At 42.4% G+C, this 19,934-nt stretch overlaps 1 protein-coding gene across 18 annotated transcripts in view; it reads left to right on the top strand.

The window, feature by feature from the left end:
• The window catches only part of AAK1 (AP2 associated kinase 1), a 130,878-nt gene that overhangs the window by 85,871 nt on the left and 25,073 nt on the right, over window positions 1–19,934 (top strand). For 4 of the 18 annotated variants that reach the window (XM_077263061.1, XM_077263057.1, XM_077263073.1 and 1 more), the window contains exons 16-17: window positions 285–383; window positions 4,991–5,092. The exons of 2 other annotated variants lie outside the window; for them this stretch is intronic. In XM_077263061.1, coding sequence (XP_077119176.1) covers window positions 285–383; window positions 4,991–5,092 — 201 coding nt within the window. Of the gene's footprint in view, window positions 1–284; window positions 384–4,990; window positions 5,093–9,133; window positions 9,236–10,201; window positions 10,313–19,934 lie in introns of all 18 variants that reach the window. 12 more of the 18 variants (XM_077263058.1, XM_077263056.1, XM_077263068.1 and 9 more) reach the window with 5 other exon arrangements.

Genomic DNA, 19,934 nt, shown 5'->3' with positions numbered 1-19,934 from the left:
GCGGTCAGAATTATGGGTGAAGGAGTCAGGGAGCGTTGTAGATGATTCATCCGGTGGACTAGGATCTGTCTGCACTCGGAGTTTAATACTTACAAACCCATCTTTCGAGCTGTGACCACAGACACTGCTACAGATACAGGCAAACTCCTGATACCACTCGGCTGGAGAACCTACCAAGGGCCACAGACAGTTAGTGCGTGTGTGTCTTCAGCTTTTCTTCTGACTTGTCTTTCTCTCCTCTCATTCCTTTTCTCCCCCTTTTTTCATTTCTTTCTGGGCCTCAGCTGTGGATAAACCTGTTGATGTGCAGGGTCAGGATCCCAGCCCTCCGCTCCACAAAACTCCTGACCCCTTCTTGCCTCTTCCTCTCTCTGAAACTCCAGGTAATGATACGGTCAAAAGGAATGCGACCATTGCCCACATGTTTTACCCCTTGGTCTCTGTACTTGTACCCACAGGGATATGATGCTGGCGCAGTGACACGTTAATGACGGGCAGCAGGTATTCCCATCACTGGGGTCTCATGGGTACTGCCAGTGCTCCCTGCTTCTGCCACATTGTCTTGGAACAGACATAACTACAAAGCCTTGAGTTTAACCCCCTAGATGCCATAATGACCGCGTGCTCTATCAGCGAGTCATAACACAATCACAAGGCTCCGTGACAGCCAAGGACCTAGTAAATGCCTGGCCTAGTAACACTGGCAGAAGTAATGCTTTGAAATAGTGTGTTTTTCACACCATTATAGAAGTCTTCCACATCCCAATATTTGGCATCATACTCCACTTATCTGTACTTTTGAAGGTGAAGTTTCATGTGTGCTTACCATACGCTATACTGGCAGACAAATTCTTGTTCCTCCTTTCAATGTTGCAATTTCATTTTCATCTTTTATTGATAATCTTGATCTTCCTCATCTCCTAAACACTGTGCTGCGGGGAGGTTGCCCTTTGCCAGTTTATGCTTCTTTTATAAGCTGCTCTCAACTGCTGCTCAACAAGATCATATACTTCATTCCCGCAGTAAGTGTACAGGACTTTCCTTCTGTCAGTACGGCAGAGGGGTACAGAGGGGCTCGGACTGGATATGTCCTGTACTCTGAGCTGCTGGAAGCCACTTCTAAAGGATCATTGGCAATGTGAACCAACCCTGCAGTGTAGTGTTTGGGAGAGCAGGGGGCAAAATAGGGTCATGAAGTATATTACAAAAAGTCACAACTTTGCAAAGGCTTATCAACAATTATGAATATTGATGAGCCTTAACAAATCTTATCTTTTAAGGTTCACTAGCAGTGACTTAAGGTACCGTCACACTAAACGATATCGCTAGCGATCCGTGACGTTGCAGCGTCCTGGCTAGCGATATCGTTTAGTTTGACACGCAGCAGCGATCAGGATCCTGCTGTGATAACGCTGGTCGCTGAATAAAGTTCAGAACTTTATTTGGTCGTCCGATCGCCGTGTATCGTTGTGTTTGACAGCAAAAGCAACGATACCAGCGATGTTTTACAATGGTAACCAGGGTAAACATCGGGGTACTAAGCGCAGGGCCGCGCTTAGTAACCCGATGTTTACCCTGGTTACCAGTGTAAAATGTAAAAAAAACAAACAGTACATACTTACATTCGCGTCCCCCGCCGTCCGCTCCCCACACTGACTGAGCGCCGCAAAGTGAAAGTGAAAGCACAGCACAGCGGTGACGTCACCGCTGTGCTTTCACTTTCACATTGCGGCGCTCAGTCAGTGCAGGAAGCGGACGCCGGGGGACGTGAATGTGAGTATGTACTGTTTGTTTTTTTTTACATTTTACGCTGGTAACCAGGGTAAACATCGGGTTACTAAGCGCGGCCCTGCGCTTAGTAACCCGATGTTTACCCTGGTTACCCAGGGACTTTGGCATCGTTGGTCGCTGGAGAGCGGTCTGTGTGACAGCTCTCCAGCGATCAAACAGCGACGCTGCAGCGATCGGCATCGTTGTCGCTATCGCTGCAGCGTCGCTTAATGTGACGGTACCTTTAGTAAAGTCATGATATGAACTGTCAGTAGCAGCTAGTCTGCATGTTGATAGTTTACCGGAAATTTTATTTCCACATTTAACACTATAAATTGTGATATTTTTTTTAGCAGCTCATATAGTCAGTGTTTCTCTGAGTAACAGACTGACTTAGGATGAAATTACTTGGCTCATTGATTTTGATCTTGTGAAATTTGCCAGTCACAGTACCATCATTCACTTAAAGGGTTTTTCCAGGACTTCATTTTTAATATAAAAAAACAAACAAGCAAATAGTTTCTAACTAGGTAGTTGTCTGTTCTATCCAGCACAGAACGATCATTGACCGCTCCTGCAGGTGATTCAGCTGCTTAAAGTGAACAGAGCAGCTCTTCTTCTTCCGGGCTGCTTTGTCGATGGGGCGTGACTGCTGACGTCATGCTGATTGACAACCGGCACTTCATGGTGAGCCAGCTGTCAATCAGAGCGAGATCAGCAGTTATGCCCCATGAGCAGAGCAGAAGAAAAGCTGCTCCTCTGTTGATGTGAAGTCTTCGGAAGTAGCTGAATCGCCGGCAGGGGCGGCCTGTTACCACTGTCTGCCAGCAGAGATCAGCCCCAGGCACAATAGGAGGGTAGGTAGCAACGACCTGGTTGTTAGTTTTTAAGCCAACAGTAAAAAGAAAATAGTGGATAAACCCTTTAAATCATTCTGCAATGTAGCACGTATTTCCGGACCCCAACCCGAGCTACTGTCCTCAGATAGTTGATTGGGATTCCCATACAAATAATTGGTGTGGCACACGTAAGAGCCCTGTTCGTGAGATAAATGCTGGGAACCTCTTTTCATATAAGTGGCATAAGAATTCCCCTTTTAAAGCAATGTCTGATTATCTTGGCTTATAATTTACATACCTACACATGTAGCAGAGCTGGGTTTATCATTTTGGACATTTTTTGCTGCTGAAATATCAGGGCTACAGGTGAAACCTAATCTTTTGTCAAAGAAAGTGTTGTCATGTCCAGCTCTGCTACAATTCCGATTGTGTTTTCGGTACACCATACCTGACTACGAGCAGTGCAATGAAAGCCTTGAGAAGGTTTCTCGTGTTGGGTAATCTGTCGTGAACCTGTCGGGAGGATTTTACTATTGAAACCAAGCTCTATAGGTCCTAATGCAACAAACAAAATATGTAATGTGTAGTAATCCTACGTGAAAGTGCTGAGAAATCAAGCTTTGAAGCCACATGCAAATTTGCCTGAAAGTGCACTAGAGGCGTGTCTGCACCCACTAGATCTACACTTCCCCAATGCACTTCCCTGGTAATTTACATGTGGCCAGTAACCTTGATTATTTTTTTTTAAGGCTGGCACATTGAATTATTATTAAACAGGTGTTTTTATTGTTTCTGTGCTATACTAGGAGTTTTACAGGCATACAGTAGTTTCGGTAGTAAGATTGTCCTGACAGGTTCTCTTTAAAGGGAACCTGTCCCTTAATTTATGCTGCCCAGATCATTGTCAGCATCACTAAGAGCCTGGCTACACGATTGCAGCCAGGTGTGTATTTCTCTGAAACAGTCTGACTTTTCAAAGAAGATGGAGGATCCAGCTGGGAAAGATAGCCACACACTGGACTAGTCTGGTGCCGCTCCTGGCCTGTTTCTCCCAGTATCACTCTGGATGATTGACAGATCTCTCGCTATGGGAGACGCTTGTCCATCACCTGGAGAGGCACTGGGAGAAGCAGGCCAAGAACCGTAGTCAGAGACTAGACTAGCCCACCCCAGCCTGGGTCCCCTATATATTTTCTCTCAAACTCCAGAGTGGTTCAGAGATGTAAATACTTGGCTTCAGTCATGCAGCGCGGCTCTGATCCATGCTGCTGGTGCTATGGAACAGAGGACAGGCTGCCTTTAAGAATTTGTACCTTAAAGTGAATGCAATCGTTATTGTGCTTTATTCCTGTGTGTGCTTATTATATAAAGTGTACCTCGACTTTTCACCCAGTGATTGAATGAGCAGAACTCCAAATTTTAGCAATTAAACAGTCTATTGTAGAAACTAATTAACATGGTGTGTGTGTGTGTGTGTGTGTGTATATTTGTATGTACATATGCGCATATATACATGCATGTATTATATAATTTGTGTGTGTATGTATGTGGGTGTCGATGGTGTGTGTGTGTAAGTTTGTGTTATGGGTGTCAAGAATCTATGTATGTTCGTGTCGTGAGTGTGTGTATGTGTGGTAAGTGTGTGTGTGTATAGCTCTGTGTATAGATGTGTGTATGCATGTGCGTTGTCTAGGGTGTGTTGAGGATGTGTGTTTGTATGTATGTGGGTGTGCTTGTCGATTGTGTGTGTGTGGTAAGTGTGTGGATAGATATGTGTATAGATATGTATATATGCTTGGTAAGTGTGTGTGTGGATAGATATGTGTATATGCGCGGTAAGTGTGTGTGTACAGCTCTGTGTATAGATATGTACATGTTCGTTGTCTAGGGTGTGTTGAGGATGTGTGTGTGTGTATGTATGTGGGTGTGCTTGTTGAGGGTGTGTGTGTGTGTATGGACGTGTGTATTAGTACTGTGTATGTGTATATCAGATAAAGAAGTCTCCACAGACTGTATATTTTCTACATCCGTGTAAGTGCCCCTCAGATTAATGACACTGGCTCAGTGGTACTGACTCTATCAATACACTTGTAACCCACGAACGTAATCTTGACGCATTTGCTGAGGTTTTTCACAAAGCGTTATCAGGAGAAGTGCGGCCGAGTGCAGCCAGTTTACCTGTGGGGCTACATTCTGTGAATTGTGAAGGTACACTTTATAGATGGCCGTGCCAAGCACCACCTCTCTGCCGTCCGCCGCAGTGTTTCTGCCTGTCATGTGCATGCTGTGCCCTGAGCTTCGCTTGTCCCTCATGAAATGTTCTTTTTTTATCCTTCCTCCTTTTTGTTTTCTTTCTATTTTTTCCTTCTTGCTTGACCCAGAGAAATTGATTGAGGGTCTGAAATCTCCGGAACCACAGCTTCTGCTTCCTCACCTTGTACAGCTGGCAGATCCTTTTGGGAGCACCTCAGAGACACTGAATGGTAAAGACCTGTGGGATGGATGGGGCAGCACATAACCTTTTTTTTGTTGTTGTTGATTATTTGGTTGATGTTGCAGTCTAACCACACAGTGCCGGCAATACAATGCCAAACGTTTTAGAAGATAAGTTTAGTTTAAAACAAAGTAGAAAATGTTAAGGCTGTATGTAAGTTATTTTATTTTATTTTTTTTTACTTTTATTTTTTTTGCAGTTCTTCCTATTATGCTAAAGCTTCATGATAAATATTAAACTAAGCAACTTTCTAAATAGACTTGATGGGAAATATCCTACGATTTGTGTATACAGCTCTGTACACATCTATGTCTCTACATGATTCCAAACTACAAAACCATCCTTGTGTAATGTCTAGTTCTGGAATCCTGTTTGATTCCCCTTTTCTTACATACAGAAGAGGAGGCAGTGGTGTAACACTTGGTTGAAGCACTTAAATACTTGCAAAAATTCACACCCCATTTATTAGAAAAAAAAAAAAAAGTAGCAAAAATTCTCATAACCTCTTTGGATTAAAATGAGTTTTTTACTCTTATAGAAAGAGACTTATATCCTGATAGTAGTATAATGTACCGTACATTTCCAGTATAGTTGCATTAAAGGGAAGCTATCATCCGAAAACAACCTATTGTATAAATCTGTTTTGTGTTAAATATATTTTTTTGTTTAACATGTCCCAATCTGTATATAGAACTCCAGCAATTCTCACACTGACCACTAGGATTTTTTTTTTAGATTTTTTTTTATTGTTTCAGGAAATAACACATGTATAGAGCCACAATGGTCCGACTCTATCTTTAGATTTGAAGCATGTAATGAGCCTGTGCAAGGGTCATTTTGTGAAGCGAGAGAGCAGGGTCAGCCGTGATATCGGCTATTGTGATTGGTGGATCCTGTTATCAGCCGTGTACAGCCATGCAACCTGCCATTGTAATTCTGCCTCTGATGATAAGGAGCCTGCTGTTAACTCTTCCCGAAAAGATAGGAAGTATAAGGGTATGTGCACACGTTGCGGATTTTGCTGCAGATTTTTCCGCAGCGGATTTAGAAAATCCGCAGTGCAAAACCACTGCGGTTTTCACTGCGGATTTTCACACGGTTTCTTCTGCGGATTCCTCTGCGGGTTTTCAACTGCACTTTCCTATTGGTGCAGGTTGAAAACCGCTGCGGAATCCGCAGAAAGAAGTGACATGCTACTTCTTTTTTTCCGCAGCGTTTCCGCGCTGAATTTTCCGCAGCATGTGCTCTGCGGTTTATGTTTTCCATTGGTTAACATTGTACTGTACACCGCATGGAAAACTGCTGCGGATCCGCAGCGTCAAAACCACTGCGGATCCGCAGCAAAAACCGCAACGTGTGCACATACCCTGAGTCTGAAAAAGCCACAGTGACCTGTGTGAAAATTGCAAAATTATTGATTTTCTTTTTCTTTTTTTTTTTTTAAGTAGAGGTCATAATATGACTTTTGAAAATCAGCAGGCCAGATCCTTTTCTTCCCTGACATCATCACTGTTGGGGGAGATTCGGGAAGCCCCCATTCACATTAGACGACTGGACGGATTTGGATGATTTTTGTCTAATGTGTATGTGGCCTTTAAATGCCTCCTAGTAAAGGGCTATCATAACTAAAAGTGTTCACTACAGCTATGTGATCACCACCTTCCATGATCAGACAGGCTCTGACTTCATGCTCGTTTGTAGGAAATGGTAGAATTAGAAAAAATTGCAACTCGGGCATTAGTAATTTGTTGTTGAATATCTCAATTAAAAAATCAACCTCCAGCCATAGGCAATTTAGTAAAGGTAATCAAATTATGAATAATTTTACTTATGTACCTGACTCTTATCAACTTCTTACCAAATTACTAGGACATGCCATCACTTCTTGACTGACTTGGCTGCTTCAGTCTCAGGATTGATGGTGGACTTTTTGAGTTCAAAACCCCTCGATAGAACATAGTAGCCATATCATAGCAATTATGAGATGAGAATTCGGATGAGGGGTCAAACCTCTGGGTTCTCCATCGGTTTTGAGAATGAAGGGGTCATGGAAAACCCATAAGGTCAGTCTCCAACCCATCCTAAAGTGAAGGCACATCCTAGTGATTAGCCATCAGTTAGTGAAATTGGAATACCCCTCTTAATGATGAGCCACTTAATTATGAAAAATCAAATTATAAATGGTAAATAGAGACAGGAGCTGTCCGTGTTGTGGAAGAACCTGAAGAATAGCTCCGATGTTACAAAGGAATGACCTTTTCTAGTAAGATTATTCTCGCTTGTCGTCCTTGTCAGCTCTGACCGCTGACTTACATTGCCTGCATTATCACTGAGGATTGTCTGCACATGCTCACAATGCAATCTCTGGAAAGCGCACATTTCCGCTGAATGTCAGCAGTGAACTTGTGCTAAATGCCAAATATTAAATGTCCCGCAGACATTTACTGCTTCACAGATAAGCCGCTGACATGTGGTATTCACCTTGGGTTCGGGATGTGTTGTGTAGATAAAGAATCTGCTCAGATGATGGTGAGCACAAAGCTCAGGCCATGAAAGGTGGGCAACAATAGAATTCTTAAATTTGAGTATTGAAGAAGTAATGAACATTGACAAGGATATAGGCTATATTCTATGTAGAGGAGGACAGGTAGTCCTAATAGTGACCACCTCATGACATGGACTTTAATATTGGTTACCTATGCTTAGGATAGGTCATCAGTATCATATTGGTGGGTGCAGACTACTGGCGCCAGCACAGATTGCAGGTTTAAGTTTAATAAGAGGACTCAAAAATAAAATATGAAGGAAAAAAAGGGTTTTATAAATAAAAAAATATATAAAAATTGTAATCATTCCCCTTTTCTCAGTTGAAACATAAATAATAATTGTTAATGTCGTGGTCTATAAAAATGTAAACGTAATTAACCCAAATGGTTAAGGCCATAATAGGTCTTGTACACCCCAAAATGGTATCACTAAAAATGTCAGCTAGCCACGCAAAGAATGAGCTCTCACACAGGTTCATCAGTGGTAAAGTAACAGTGTTCTGGATCTCAGAAGATGTCAACACAAACAAAATATAGTGGTTTTATTTATTTTTATTTTTTTTTCTCAACTCTTTTGCAAATGTATTCGTTTGAAAAGTTTAGATGCTAATTTTCCCCTCAAGCAAGGGCTTTGGCAGAGATTCTTCTCTGGGGGCCCTCTTGGTTACAGTGGAAATTAGTATTAACTTTACAAGCTAATATCTCTGCAAGCAAGATGAGAAATAGTAATAATAATACAAGTAGTTTTATTCTGCTTTTCAGCCCCTGTTCTATGATGTAGGATGTTTAACATGTAGAAAGTGATGAAAAGTCCAATTAATACCACTGTAAGCTACAAAATGGCTGTGTTATTGGGATGTACAGAGCAGGATGTGTAAATGATGCTCCCGCGTGTGACATCACTTCCTGCTCTGCTGCTATTGGCTGCAGTTATAGTTTCCTGACTTCTCGCGCCTCTTGGTCGCACTTTGCGCATGTTACTGGGAGCTTTCTTCTCTCATTTTTGCTTTCTGGTCCAAATGCAAAGTAGGAAATGTGAGTGGTGCAACTTCAGCCTCTTTGATGCTGGAATTGGGGGGTGAAATGCTTTTTTTTCTGGATTTAAGCCGTACAATGCAGAATTATCTGCGTTTGTCTTTTGTGTCAGTGATCCATAATGCAGCTATCATAAAGATGAACATAGGTGGGGTATGTGAGTGGAGTACCCCGACATTTCTGAGAACGTATGGGTTGATTTCTGAGCGATGTTGCTTTTCTAAGCGTGCTTGCTCCTTGCTTTTCAATCCTTAAGGAACTATAGGGCTAAATGAATTTGGTGGATAATGTAAGTCTTACGTGGGCTGACTATATCACTGCTGATCTTTACTAATAAAAATGGTCGTTTGGGATTTCTTACCTGTCTCATTTCTACTTTTCTCTGCTGCTGTGATCTGCTCCCTTCTTTCGTGTTACGTGGTGATTTCCACCATCTCTCACCACACAAGGCAAGGCAGAGCCTGTGGTGGAAAGCCTCATTCCTGGGCTGGAGCCTCCCATGCCCCAACGCCTCTCTTCCCAGGCAGACTCCATTACTTCAAATCGCACAGGTTGGTGTTGGATGTTTTTGTAGAATATTTTGCATTTGCCATACAGAAATGCTGGATGTTTTTGCCAAGGTCCTTCCACTCCGGTGAGGGGAACGCCAGATCTTTTTGCTGCTTGATCAGCATTCCAAGAAAGTGACGTTTTAAGGTTACCTATCATTGTTGAAATGTTTTGTCTGTGAGGGTCTCTGTGTTAGGACCTCAGTCTTTCCATGGTCCTCTTAATGCTTTGTTCGTTGGACTAGATGTACACCGCTGATCATACTCTCCAAGGAGGGCTGAGAGCATAACCATCACATGTTACACCAACAACCATCGGAAATGTCTATAGGACATGTTAAAATATATATATATATATTTTTTTTAAAGATAAATAGCCTTTATGATTAAGGGGTTACTCCCAATATAGAAAGGTATCACCAGTCCACAGGCTAAGCACTGACTTTCTGATTGGCGGGGGTCCGACTGCTTTGATCATCACCGATCCTTTAGGATAGTGTTTTGAAATACCGGGTCAGAATAGAGCAAGTGCCACCAGTCACCATTCATTAACTATAGGGCTGCCATAAATGCTAGAGTACATTGCTCAGCTTTTTCATGCAGTCCCATGTAACTTAAACGGATCTGTTAAACACAAGTGCAGCCACCACAGTGCTGACCTAGGATTTTCAGAGCCCTGATCTCAGCACCGGTAGGCATCCCAGGTGGTCTGACCCCCCCGATCAGAAAATGATCATGTGTATTGTGTGGAATGGTGATGACATTCAATGTTAGGAATGACCCTGCTATAAGGCTCAATATGCCGTTTGGCGCTCTAGCATCACCTGTGTACCATCGCTTCATATACTTGTGACTCTTGGTGCCTATCACTATTCCATAGTGCGTGTATGGTGTAGCTTTCCTGTGATTACCTGGACTGATGCTTCTAACCCTTTCTGTTCCTCTAATGCCTCCCTCTGGACTCTTCAGACTCCCTTACCGGGGAGGACTCCTTGCTTGACTACTCTATTCTGTCTAACCCTGCCGCTGACCTCCTTGATGAGTTTGCTCCAGTAACTCTCTCTGCTCCAACATCTGCAGGTAATACATGGAATCGCTAGTGAACCTCCTCTGGTATCATACTGTATTTATACCTTACATATTTTATTTATACCCATTCATCTGTTTGCTCCATAAGACATTAAAGTAAAGCTAATGCTGTCCATGACATGGGGGGGGGAAGATACAGGCTGCATAGTGGCACGGAATAATGAATGCTTCCGACATGGAGAACCTGTAACCATGTTTGCTGCTCGTCCTTATCCGTAACATCTGAGATTGTCCTAGGACAGATTCTCTCCCACTGTTCACTGACACGTCTGTCTGTCCCTAATGTGACCTGGTAGAGATGAAAAGTCCAGTACGGAGCCTTGTGAGGTCCCAATGATGTGTACTCATCCCTCTGGTGCTGCCAGAGAACACAGGCAGGTTATGTGAACCACTTGTATAGGATCAGTTATGATACCATGGTATAATGGGAGTTGTTCATAATTAAGAAGGGTTGTTCCCTTTCAGATAATCTGTCCCAGCTGCAGTTTGTTTAAAAAAAAAAAGTAACAAACCGCGCTTTACTCGCCTTCCCTGGGTCCACCGTTGAGTCTCAGCCTCTTCCCCTGTTTGATGTGGACTGTGCTGCTGACATCTGGAGAGCTCAGCAGGAAATCGGTGAGCTCAGTGTCTGTGCCAGTGTGAGTCTTGGAGCTCACTGATTGGCTGACGACGTGACCTCACCGCCGCAGCCAATGCCAGACACTGGGTGCAGTGGCAGAGACTCGCTGGTGGACTCGAGGGGAGGTGTGAAGATAACGTGTTTTGTTTTTGTGTTTTGCTTTTTGTAGTTGCTTTTTTTTTTTTTTTTTTTTTTTTTTTAACAAATTGCAGCCTAGACCGAACATTACATGAATGGAAACGCCTTAAATTGCCTCTGAACAATAGTGGTGTGTTTTTTTTGTTTTGTTTTTTTTTTTTACACTTTTACTGGTATTTGCCCTATGTGAAAATAGTGACTCCTGCTACTTTGTGATACTACTTTTACCAGCAATGATCATGAAATTAAATGCGAAAGAAACAGGTAAAAGTGATTATATTGGGTGAGATTTATCAAGCTGAATGCTCCCCCAAAACTTGTCTTTTATGACTCGCACCACATTTAGAACATGTTTTAGATACTTTGTGTTTTCTCCATGGTTTAGCATAAAAGGGACTTTGGCTTAATGTGCAGAACTGCGTGTCAAACGGTGCACCAACACTTCAATGCAAATTTCTGGCTAAAAGTACCTCCTAAGTGGTGTAAACTCAGACTAGACTTTCTAAAGATGTGCCAGATCTAACAACATGCACACGAAGATATATCTAGTGCATTTTAGGATTGTTTAGTCTTAAGTTTGCTCTGCTTTAAGATTTAGATGTTATTGATAAATCTCCCCCAGTGTTATGCCCAGTGCAGGACCTGAAGGATGGTGCATTACATGTATTCAAAGACCACCAAAGAAAGGATCACTCTGTAGGCCCTCCAGTAACACAATGAAAACGTCTCCACGCCTTTTCTATGTTTACCTGAGAGATCATGAACAGAATCATTGGCTGTGGAAAGAACAGCAAAACCAAAGCATGCCAAGTGTTGTGTATACTTTGTCTCAATAAGATGTAACATCCCACTATAGTCTACTGAGCTATGCCTATACAGCAGAATATGTTTAAGGACCCCAAAAAATGTCTCCACACCCGATGATCATTTGATATGTTGTGGGGGGGGGGGGGGGTCTTTCAACTCTCCCTTACAGATAGTCAGGAGATGGCATGATTGGGCAGTTGGAATTTCAATGCCCGATCTTTGTTTTCAAAAGGGAAGAGCTCCTTCCAGGAAGGGAGAAAGGACCTCCTGCCAAGAGCAGGTTGGGGAGGGGAGGACCTCCTGCCAAGGGTGGAGTGGGGGAAGAGCAGCTCCTGCCAAGGTCGGGATGGTGGGAGAGCAGCTCCTGCCAAGGGCGGGATGGAGGGAGAGCAGCTCCTGCCAAGGTCGGGATGGTGGGAAAGCAGCTCCTGCCAAGGGCTGGATGGGGGGAGAGCAGCTCCTGCTAAGGGCTGGATGGGGGAGAGCAGCTCCTGCTAAGGGCGGGATGGAGGGAGAGCAGCTCCTGCCAAGGGTGGAGTGGGGGAAGAGCAGCTCCTGCCAAGGTCGGGATGGTGGGAGAGCAGCTCCTGCCAAGGGCGGGATGGGGGGAGAGCAGCTCCTGCCAAGGTTGGGATGGGGAGGTAGCAGCTCCTGCCAAGGGTGGGGTGGCGGGGAGATCAGCTCCTGCCAAGGGTGGGGTTGAGGGGAGAGCAGCTCCTGACAGGGGAGGAGAGGAGCCCCTCAAAGAGGTGCTTGGCAGTTCCACTTTGTTCTCTTAAGCCAGCAGCTATCTCTTGTATGGCCAGTTTTACTTCGGATTTATACAGAAAGGGTATTTCTGGGGCAAAATAAATAAATATGTCAATGACCGACACTGTTGTACCCAGTGCCGGTCATTGACCGCTCCTGCCAAAGATTTAACTGCTCCCTCTCAACAGAGCAACAGTTTCTTGTCCTGTTGACAGGACAGGACTACTTGTGTCATGCTGATTGACAGCTGGCCTTCCCGAGTTAGGCAGTGGAGAGCCAGCTGTCAATCAGCATGACACCAGTAGTCCCGCCTTGTCTACCAGAAAAGAAACTGCCGCTCTGATGTTACATCAGCGAAAGTCTGTGACAGCTATGTGTCGGCGGAGAACGGCGCTGGGCACAACAGGGAGGTAGGTAGCAGGTACCCGCCTGTTAGTGCTGAGGCACATTCTTCATTGTACCTTTAAAGTATACTCCTAATGTGTTACTCTGACATAGCCAAGAAGAGGACACCCTGCCAAACATTAACTTGGTTTAGATGATGACTGTGAGACAGTATTTGCGGATTGTGAAGATGGAGGATGATCTACAATTATTTTTATCCTGTCCTCTACAGCAGCTAGCTGGCTTTGGTTTGGCTTTCACATTAGTGTATCTTTAATTATTAATCCTTCTAATCCAGATGTAAAGAATTTGAAGAAATATAAGTACACAGGAAGTTTGCCCGCCCTTTCTGTTAGGTCACAAATATCTGACATTTCCTGATTTTACATTTCCAGAAATAGTTTCTGTAGTCTGAAGATCATTTCTTGTACTGTGTGTATTTTGTTTTTAAGTGGGAAAGGCAAAACAAGCCATGTACAGATATTATGTTCTTGATCCATGTCGGATAAATGCAGTCATTTGTTAAGTTTAAATGTATATACATTGAATACAAAAATTCTACACGCCCCCTGTTAAAATGCCAGCTTTTTGTCGTGTAAAAAAGTTACCCAGAAGAATCATTCCAGAACTTTTTCCACCTTTTTTAATGTCACCTATAATCTGTACAAATTCGTTTAGTAATAAACTGAAATCATTTTGAGTGGATAAAAAATAACACTAAAATAATGTGGTTGCATAAGTTTGAGTACTTTCTTAAAATTGGGGATGTGGTTGTTTTCAGAATTGGCATGTCATATTTACACTCATGTAACTCTATTTAAAGTTTAGCTATTCTAGGAAGATTTTCTTGATATTTTCTTAGTTGCATTTTGCAGCAAAAGCCATGGTCTGTAAACCACTTACAACACAGCAAAGGGATTTTATTATCAGTGAGGAGATGGGTGAAAACAAAAGAAACGTTTCCAAGACATTAGCTATATCATCTGTGAAGACTGTTATATCACTTAAATTTGGTACAACATGTCATTGCCTACAACTGAATGTCCCTCATAAATTGATGAAGAGAAGAAAATTGGTCCGGGCGGCTGGCAAGAGGCCTATAGCAATATTAGTACTGGTTGTGTTCTGCATGTGACAACAATCTCTCACGCTATTCATTGTCTAGTTTAGTGGGGTAGGGTAGCAAGCAGTGATGTAACTAGAGTCTGGTAGGCCCCACTGCAGGATTTGGACCCCCCCACCCAATCCTGATAGAGCGTTATATATAGATATATGTCTATGGATCTATGTTCTCCATCCTGGTATATACAGGTGCTTCTCATAAAATTAGAATATCATCAAAAAGTTAATTTCTTCCAGTTCTTCACTATAAAAAATGAAACTCATGTATTATATAGTGCCATTACAAACAGAGTGATCTATTTCAAGTGTTTATTTCTGTTAATGTTAATGATTATGGCTTAAAGCTAATGAAAACCCAAAAGCCATTATCTTAGTAAATTAGTATACTTTAGTTCTTTTTCCTCCTTGGCTCAGGTAAGACGCTTCTGGTGTTGTCTATTGGTCATGAGTGGGTTGACACAAGGAATGCAACACTTGTAGCCCATGTCCTGGATACATCTGTGTGTGGAGGCTCTTGAAGCAATGACTCCAGCAGCAGTCCACTCCTTGTGAATCTCCCCAAATTTTTTGAATGACCTTTTCTTAACAATCCTTTCAAGGCTGCGGTTATCCCGGTTGCTTGTGCACCTTTTTCTACCACACTTTTTCCTTCCACTCAACTTTACATTAATATGCTTGGATACAGCACTCCGTGAACAGCCAGCTTCTTTAGCATTGCCCTATTGTGGCTTATCCTCCTTGTGGAGTGTGTCAATGACTGCCTTCTGGACATCTGTCAAGTCAGCTGTCTTCGCCATTATTGTGGAGCCCTTGCAGGTGTTTTTTTTGTTAAAGGGAACCTGTCACCCCGTTTTTTCCATATGAGATAAAAATACTGTTAAATAGGGCCTGAGCTGTGCATTGCAATAGTGTATTTTGTGGACCCCGATTCCCCACCTATGCTGCCGAAATACGTTACCAAAGTAATCGTTTTCGCCTGTCAATCAGGCTGGTCTGGTCAGATGGGCGTGGTGTCTTCCCCCAGATCTTGCTTAGTTTTCCGTTGGTGGCGTAGTGGTGTGCGCATGTCCAAGGTCCCGAATCCACTGCACAGGGGAGTGAAAAGAGCGCGATGTGCACTATTTCATTGGTGATCGGTGGGGGCGGCCATCTTCCTTTGGCCGCGCGTGCGCAGAAGCGGCACTCTGCTGGCCGCGGGATGCCGCGCGTGCGCAGATGGAGATCGCGGCGGCCATTTTCCTGAAGCCGAGATGCGAACTCTGCTCCGCTGCGCAGTGTCCTCTTCTGAAGCCAGCAGCTGACTTCAGCGTGCAAGCGAAGGAAATGCATGACGTCACTGCCCTGCGCCCCCAGTCACATGCACGCTGACGTCAGCTGCTGGCCTCTGGCAAGCAGCATGTATTGCTATGCACAGATCTGTTGGGTCCGAGGACACACATCCAATTGTAGTTTCTGCTGGTGATGGCAGAATGGTCACTAACACGGGACCGGTCATGACCTCTGCGACCGCGAGGTGCCCCTGGTTCAAGATGGAAGCTTTTTCTTACACGGAAAAGCATCCAAGCCTGGCTTTATTTTGCCAGAGCCTACATCAAGTCTTGACAAAAACGTGGGAAAGCATGTTATGGTCTGATGACAACAAGGTTGAACTCTTTGGTCATAATTTCTTACGGTATGTTTGGCACAAAGCCAGCACTGCACATCACCAAAAGCACTCCATGCACACAGTGAAACATGGTGGAGGCAGCATTATGGTTTGGGGTTGCTTTTCGTCAGCTGGAACTGGGGCTTTAGTCAAGGTGTAGAGAACTATGAACAGTGCCAAATATCAATCAATTTTGCATCAAATCCTTCAGGTCTCTGCTAAAAAGAGGGAAGAGGATTTTCACCTTTCAGCACAACAATGACACCAAGCATACCTCCAAGTCAACAAAAGAATGACTTCACTAGAAGAAGTTCTGTTTTAGAATGGCCCAGACAGAGCCCAGGTCTGATTCCAATTGAAAAACCTGTATTTTTTTTTTTTTCCTGAAGAGAGCGCTGTACACGTATGCCTTTGCAGTCTGACAGATTTGGAGCACTACTGCAAGGAAGAGGGCAAAGATCTAGATGTGCCATACTGACAGACTCCGACCTTAAAAAACTAAAAGCTGTTTAATACTTTATTGCAGTGCCCTTTACATTATTACCGTAGTTTTAAAGGTGCGCATATTTATGCAATCACATTATTTTTGCTCTCTTATTTTTATTTTTCCATCCAAAACGATTTCTGTTAGTTTTTCAATTTAATTGTACAGTTTATACGTGACCTCAATGGTGGAAAATGTTCTGAAATGGTTTTTACAAGGCAAAACCTGTCATTTTAACAGGGGTGCGCAGACTTCTTAAAATTCCCGCAAGTATTTTCAGGGAAAATATAAGTTCAATTTTGCATCCATTGTCTTATTTAGGACAATAACGTTGTGTGATCCATAGTCTGGTGCTTTGGCGTATTCTCGCTTGACAGTAACATGAGATGGAGTAAGCGTGCCGATAATGAGGATCAGACTAAATTACATCCTCATTGAGAACTCATCTACTATATTTTCTTTCTAGGTTTTTTCCTTGCCTATTGAGCCACAACGTTCTGTAATAATGTCTGCAATTGTTTTACGTGTTTAATCTCGAATTGTCTTTGTAGTTTGGTGAAACTAGAAGTAGTTGGTGCAGTAGTTTTCTCATTCATGTAGTTAATGTCTGCATGCGTGTATGCAATGTGTGCATGTATGTCTGTATGTGTGGAGTATGTAATTGGTGCCAATTCATGAGCCTTCAGGAACAAGAGACCTATCTGGTGGTTGTCTTCTCGTGACACGTGGATTGGACGGGGGGTATTGTCCATGGCTGACCCATTTGTTTTCTGGTGGTCTACTCCTTTACTCATATCATTTCAATATATTACTTAATATTTTTCTCCATATTGTTCTCATAAGGCCACATTCACACTTTCAGTATTTGGTCAGTTTTTTACCTCAGTATTTGTAAGCCAAAACCAGGAGTGGAACAATCAGAGGAAAAGTATAATAGAAACATGTCACCACTTCTTCTGTATTTATCACCACTCCTGGTTTTGGCTTACAGATACTGAGGTAAAATATTGACCAAATACTGAAAGTGTGAACATGGCCTAATACTTTTCCTCTGTGAGATTGAGTCTGTAGTTATATTGCTTGGATGACATAATCTTTTATCGATCTATTTACATTACCTTCATCATTGAATGAAATAGGCCCCGATTCTTCATTTTTATTTTTGTTTTGTTTCTCTCTTTGAGGTAAAAGTTTAGATTTTTTAATTTAAACATCATGCACCATTTTGGTGTTAAATCTTCCAGAGTAAAAAAAACCAAAAACTAAAAATGACGTAAATTAAACGCAATTGATGAATTGAGGCCATAATATTTCAGGTTTTCGGACCAATGTTATTCAACAGGACAGTGCAGATGAACACAGATTATTTTTTTCACTGAATCTGTGTGTGAAAATTAAAAATTGTAGCATGCACTAGCTTCTTCCGTGAGTCTGATGATACTCACCCATTTTTAAGTTTATGGGTGCGCAAAAAGAAATCTGATGCCATACGGAGCCACAGTGTTAAATCCGATATATTGCAACTCTGTAAAGTAGGAAACCGTAAATGGCCCTGTAAATGGTTAATAGCTGCTGCTGAAGAAAAAAAAAAAAAAAAAAGAAAGCAACATGCTGCATGGGGATAAGTGAGAATAAAAATCATCCCACTTTCCTAGATAAAACTCTGAACAATGTTTTATATGCTCGTGTGAACTTGCCCTGAATGAGTGTGTAATGAGGGGTTTATATGGGGTGATAATCATCCAAACAATTGTTTGTCTTGATATTGGATCATTTTTTTGCCATTGATCAGCTAAGCATACTGTTATAAGAACAGTATAGGTGGACAAAATAAAAGAAACCCCTTTCAGTTATTGAAATATGGGTATGCATGTTAAAAAAAAAAAAAAAAAAAAAAAAAGCACATTTGAAATTACCGCCCATTTATCTGCTCACGCAATAGGTGCCTTCCACTGATAATTAATATGTAATTAGTAGTGATGAATGAGCGTCCTCGTGTGCTAACCAAGTGTCTTCGGCGTGCTCTAATACTATGTCCGAGTCCCCGCGGCTGCATGTCTTGTGGCTGTTCATTAGGCAATCCCTGCGTGTGTTGAGGCTGTCGAACAGACGCGAGACATGCAGTTGCGGGGTCCTGGACATAGTATTAGAGCACGCAGAAGTCACTCTGTTAGCACCCGAACATGCTCCGATAACATCTTATCCAAGGACTCTCGCTCATCACTAGCCATTAGTGCTTACATGGATAGCATCTCATTAAATCCTCACTGCAAGACTTATCAAAGCAGCTAATCGCTTTATCTTTGTTTACTTCTAACCCATTGCAAATTGAGCCTTTTGTGTAAAAACAATACTATGAAAAGTTTTATTGCACATACAAACCAATAATAATACAATGTAACGTACAAAAAAAACCCGGAATAAAGCAGTCACAAATAACTCTGTTAGCTTTAATGAAAACGCATAAAAAACAAACAAAATATGTCAAAAATGATTAAAAAGAGAAGGTAAAACACAGGTTAAATTGACAAAGAGTTCAAATAGTCAGAAACCTTAATTACCATATCGGGAGGCAAATTAGATATGTGTAAAAACATATATATATATATATATATGTTAGTGTGCCTTGACAAAGTGTTTGGCTCCTTGGAACTTTTCAACCTTTTCCCACATATCATGCTTCAAGCATAAAGATACCAAATGTAAATTTTTGGTGAATCAACAAGTGGAACACAATTGTGAAGTTGAACGAAATGTATTGGTTATTTAAGTTTTTTTGTGGAAATTCAAAAACTGAAAAGTGGGGTGTGCAATATTACTCAGCCCCTTTAACTTAATACTTTGTTGCTCCACCTTTTGCTGCGATTACAGCTGCAAGTCGCTTGGGGTATGTCTCTGTAAGTTTTGTACATCGAGAGACTGAAATTCTTGCACATTCTTCCTTGGCAAACAGGTCGAGCTCAGTGAGGTTTGATGGAGATCGTTTGCTAACAACAGGTTTCAGCTCTTTCCACAGATTCTCAATTGGATTGAGGTCTGGACTGTCACTTGGCCATTCTAACACCAGGATATGTTTATTTGTGAACCATTCCATTGTAGATTTTTCTTTGTTTAGGATCATTGTCTTGTTGGAAGACAAATCTCCTTCCCAGTCTCAGGTCTTATGCAGAATCCTACAGGTTTTCTTCAAGAATGGTCCTGTATTTGGCTCCATCCATCTTCCCATCAATTTTAACCATCTTCCCTGTCCCTGTTGAAGAAAAGCAGGCTCAAACCATGATGCTGCCACCACCATGTTTGACAGTGGGGATGGTGTGTTCAGGGTGATGAGCTGTTGCCCTTACGCCAACTGTATCATTTGGCATTGTTGCCAAAAAGTTCGATTTTGGTTTCATCTGACCAGAGCTCCTTCTTCCACATGTTTGGTGTGTCTCCCAGGTGGCTTGTTGCAAACTTTAAACAACACCTTTTATGGATATCTTTGAGAAATGGCTTTCTTCTTGCCACTCTTCCATAACGGCCAGATTTGTGCAGTGCATGACTGAATGTTGCCCTATGGACAGACTGTTCCACCTCAGCTGTAGATCTCTGCAGTTCATCCAGAGTGATCATGGGCCTCTTGGCTGCATCTCTGATTAGTCTTCTCCTTGTTTGAGATTAAAGT

This window comes from Ranitomeya variabilis, chromosome 5 (genome assembly GCF_051348905.1).
Source record: "Ranitomeya variabilis isolate aRanVar5 chromosome 5, aRanVar5.hap1, whole genome shotgun sequence".
NCBI lineage: Eukaryota > Metazoa > Chordata > Amphibia > Anura > Dendrobatidae > Ranitomeya > Ranitomeya variabilis.
The sequence above is the reverse complement of the archived record's forward strand: the minus strand, read 5'-3'. Positions and strand labels throughout refer to the sequence as shown.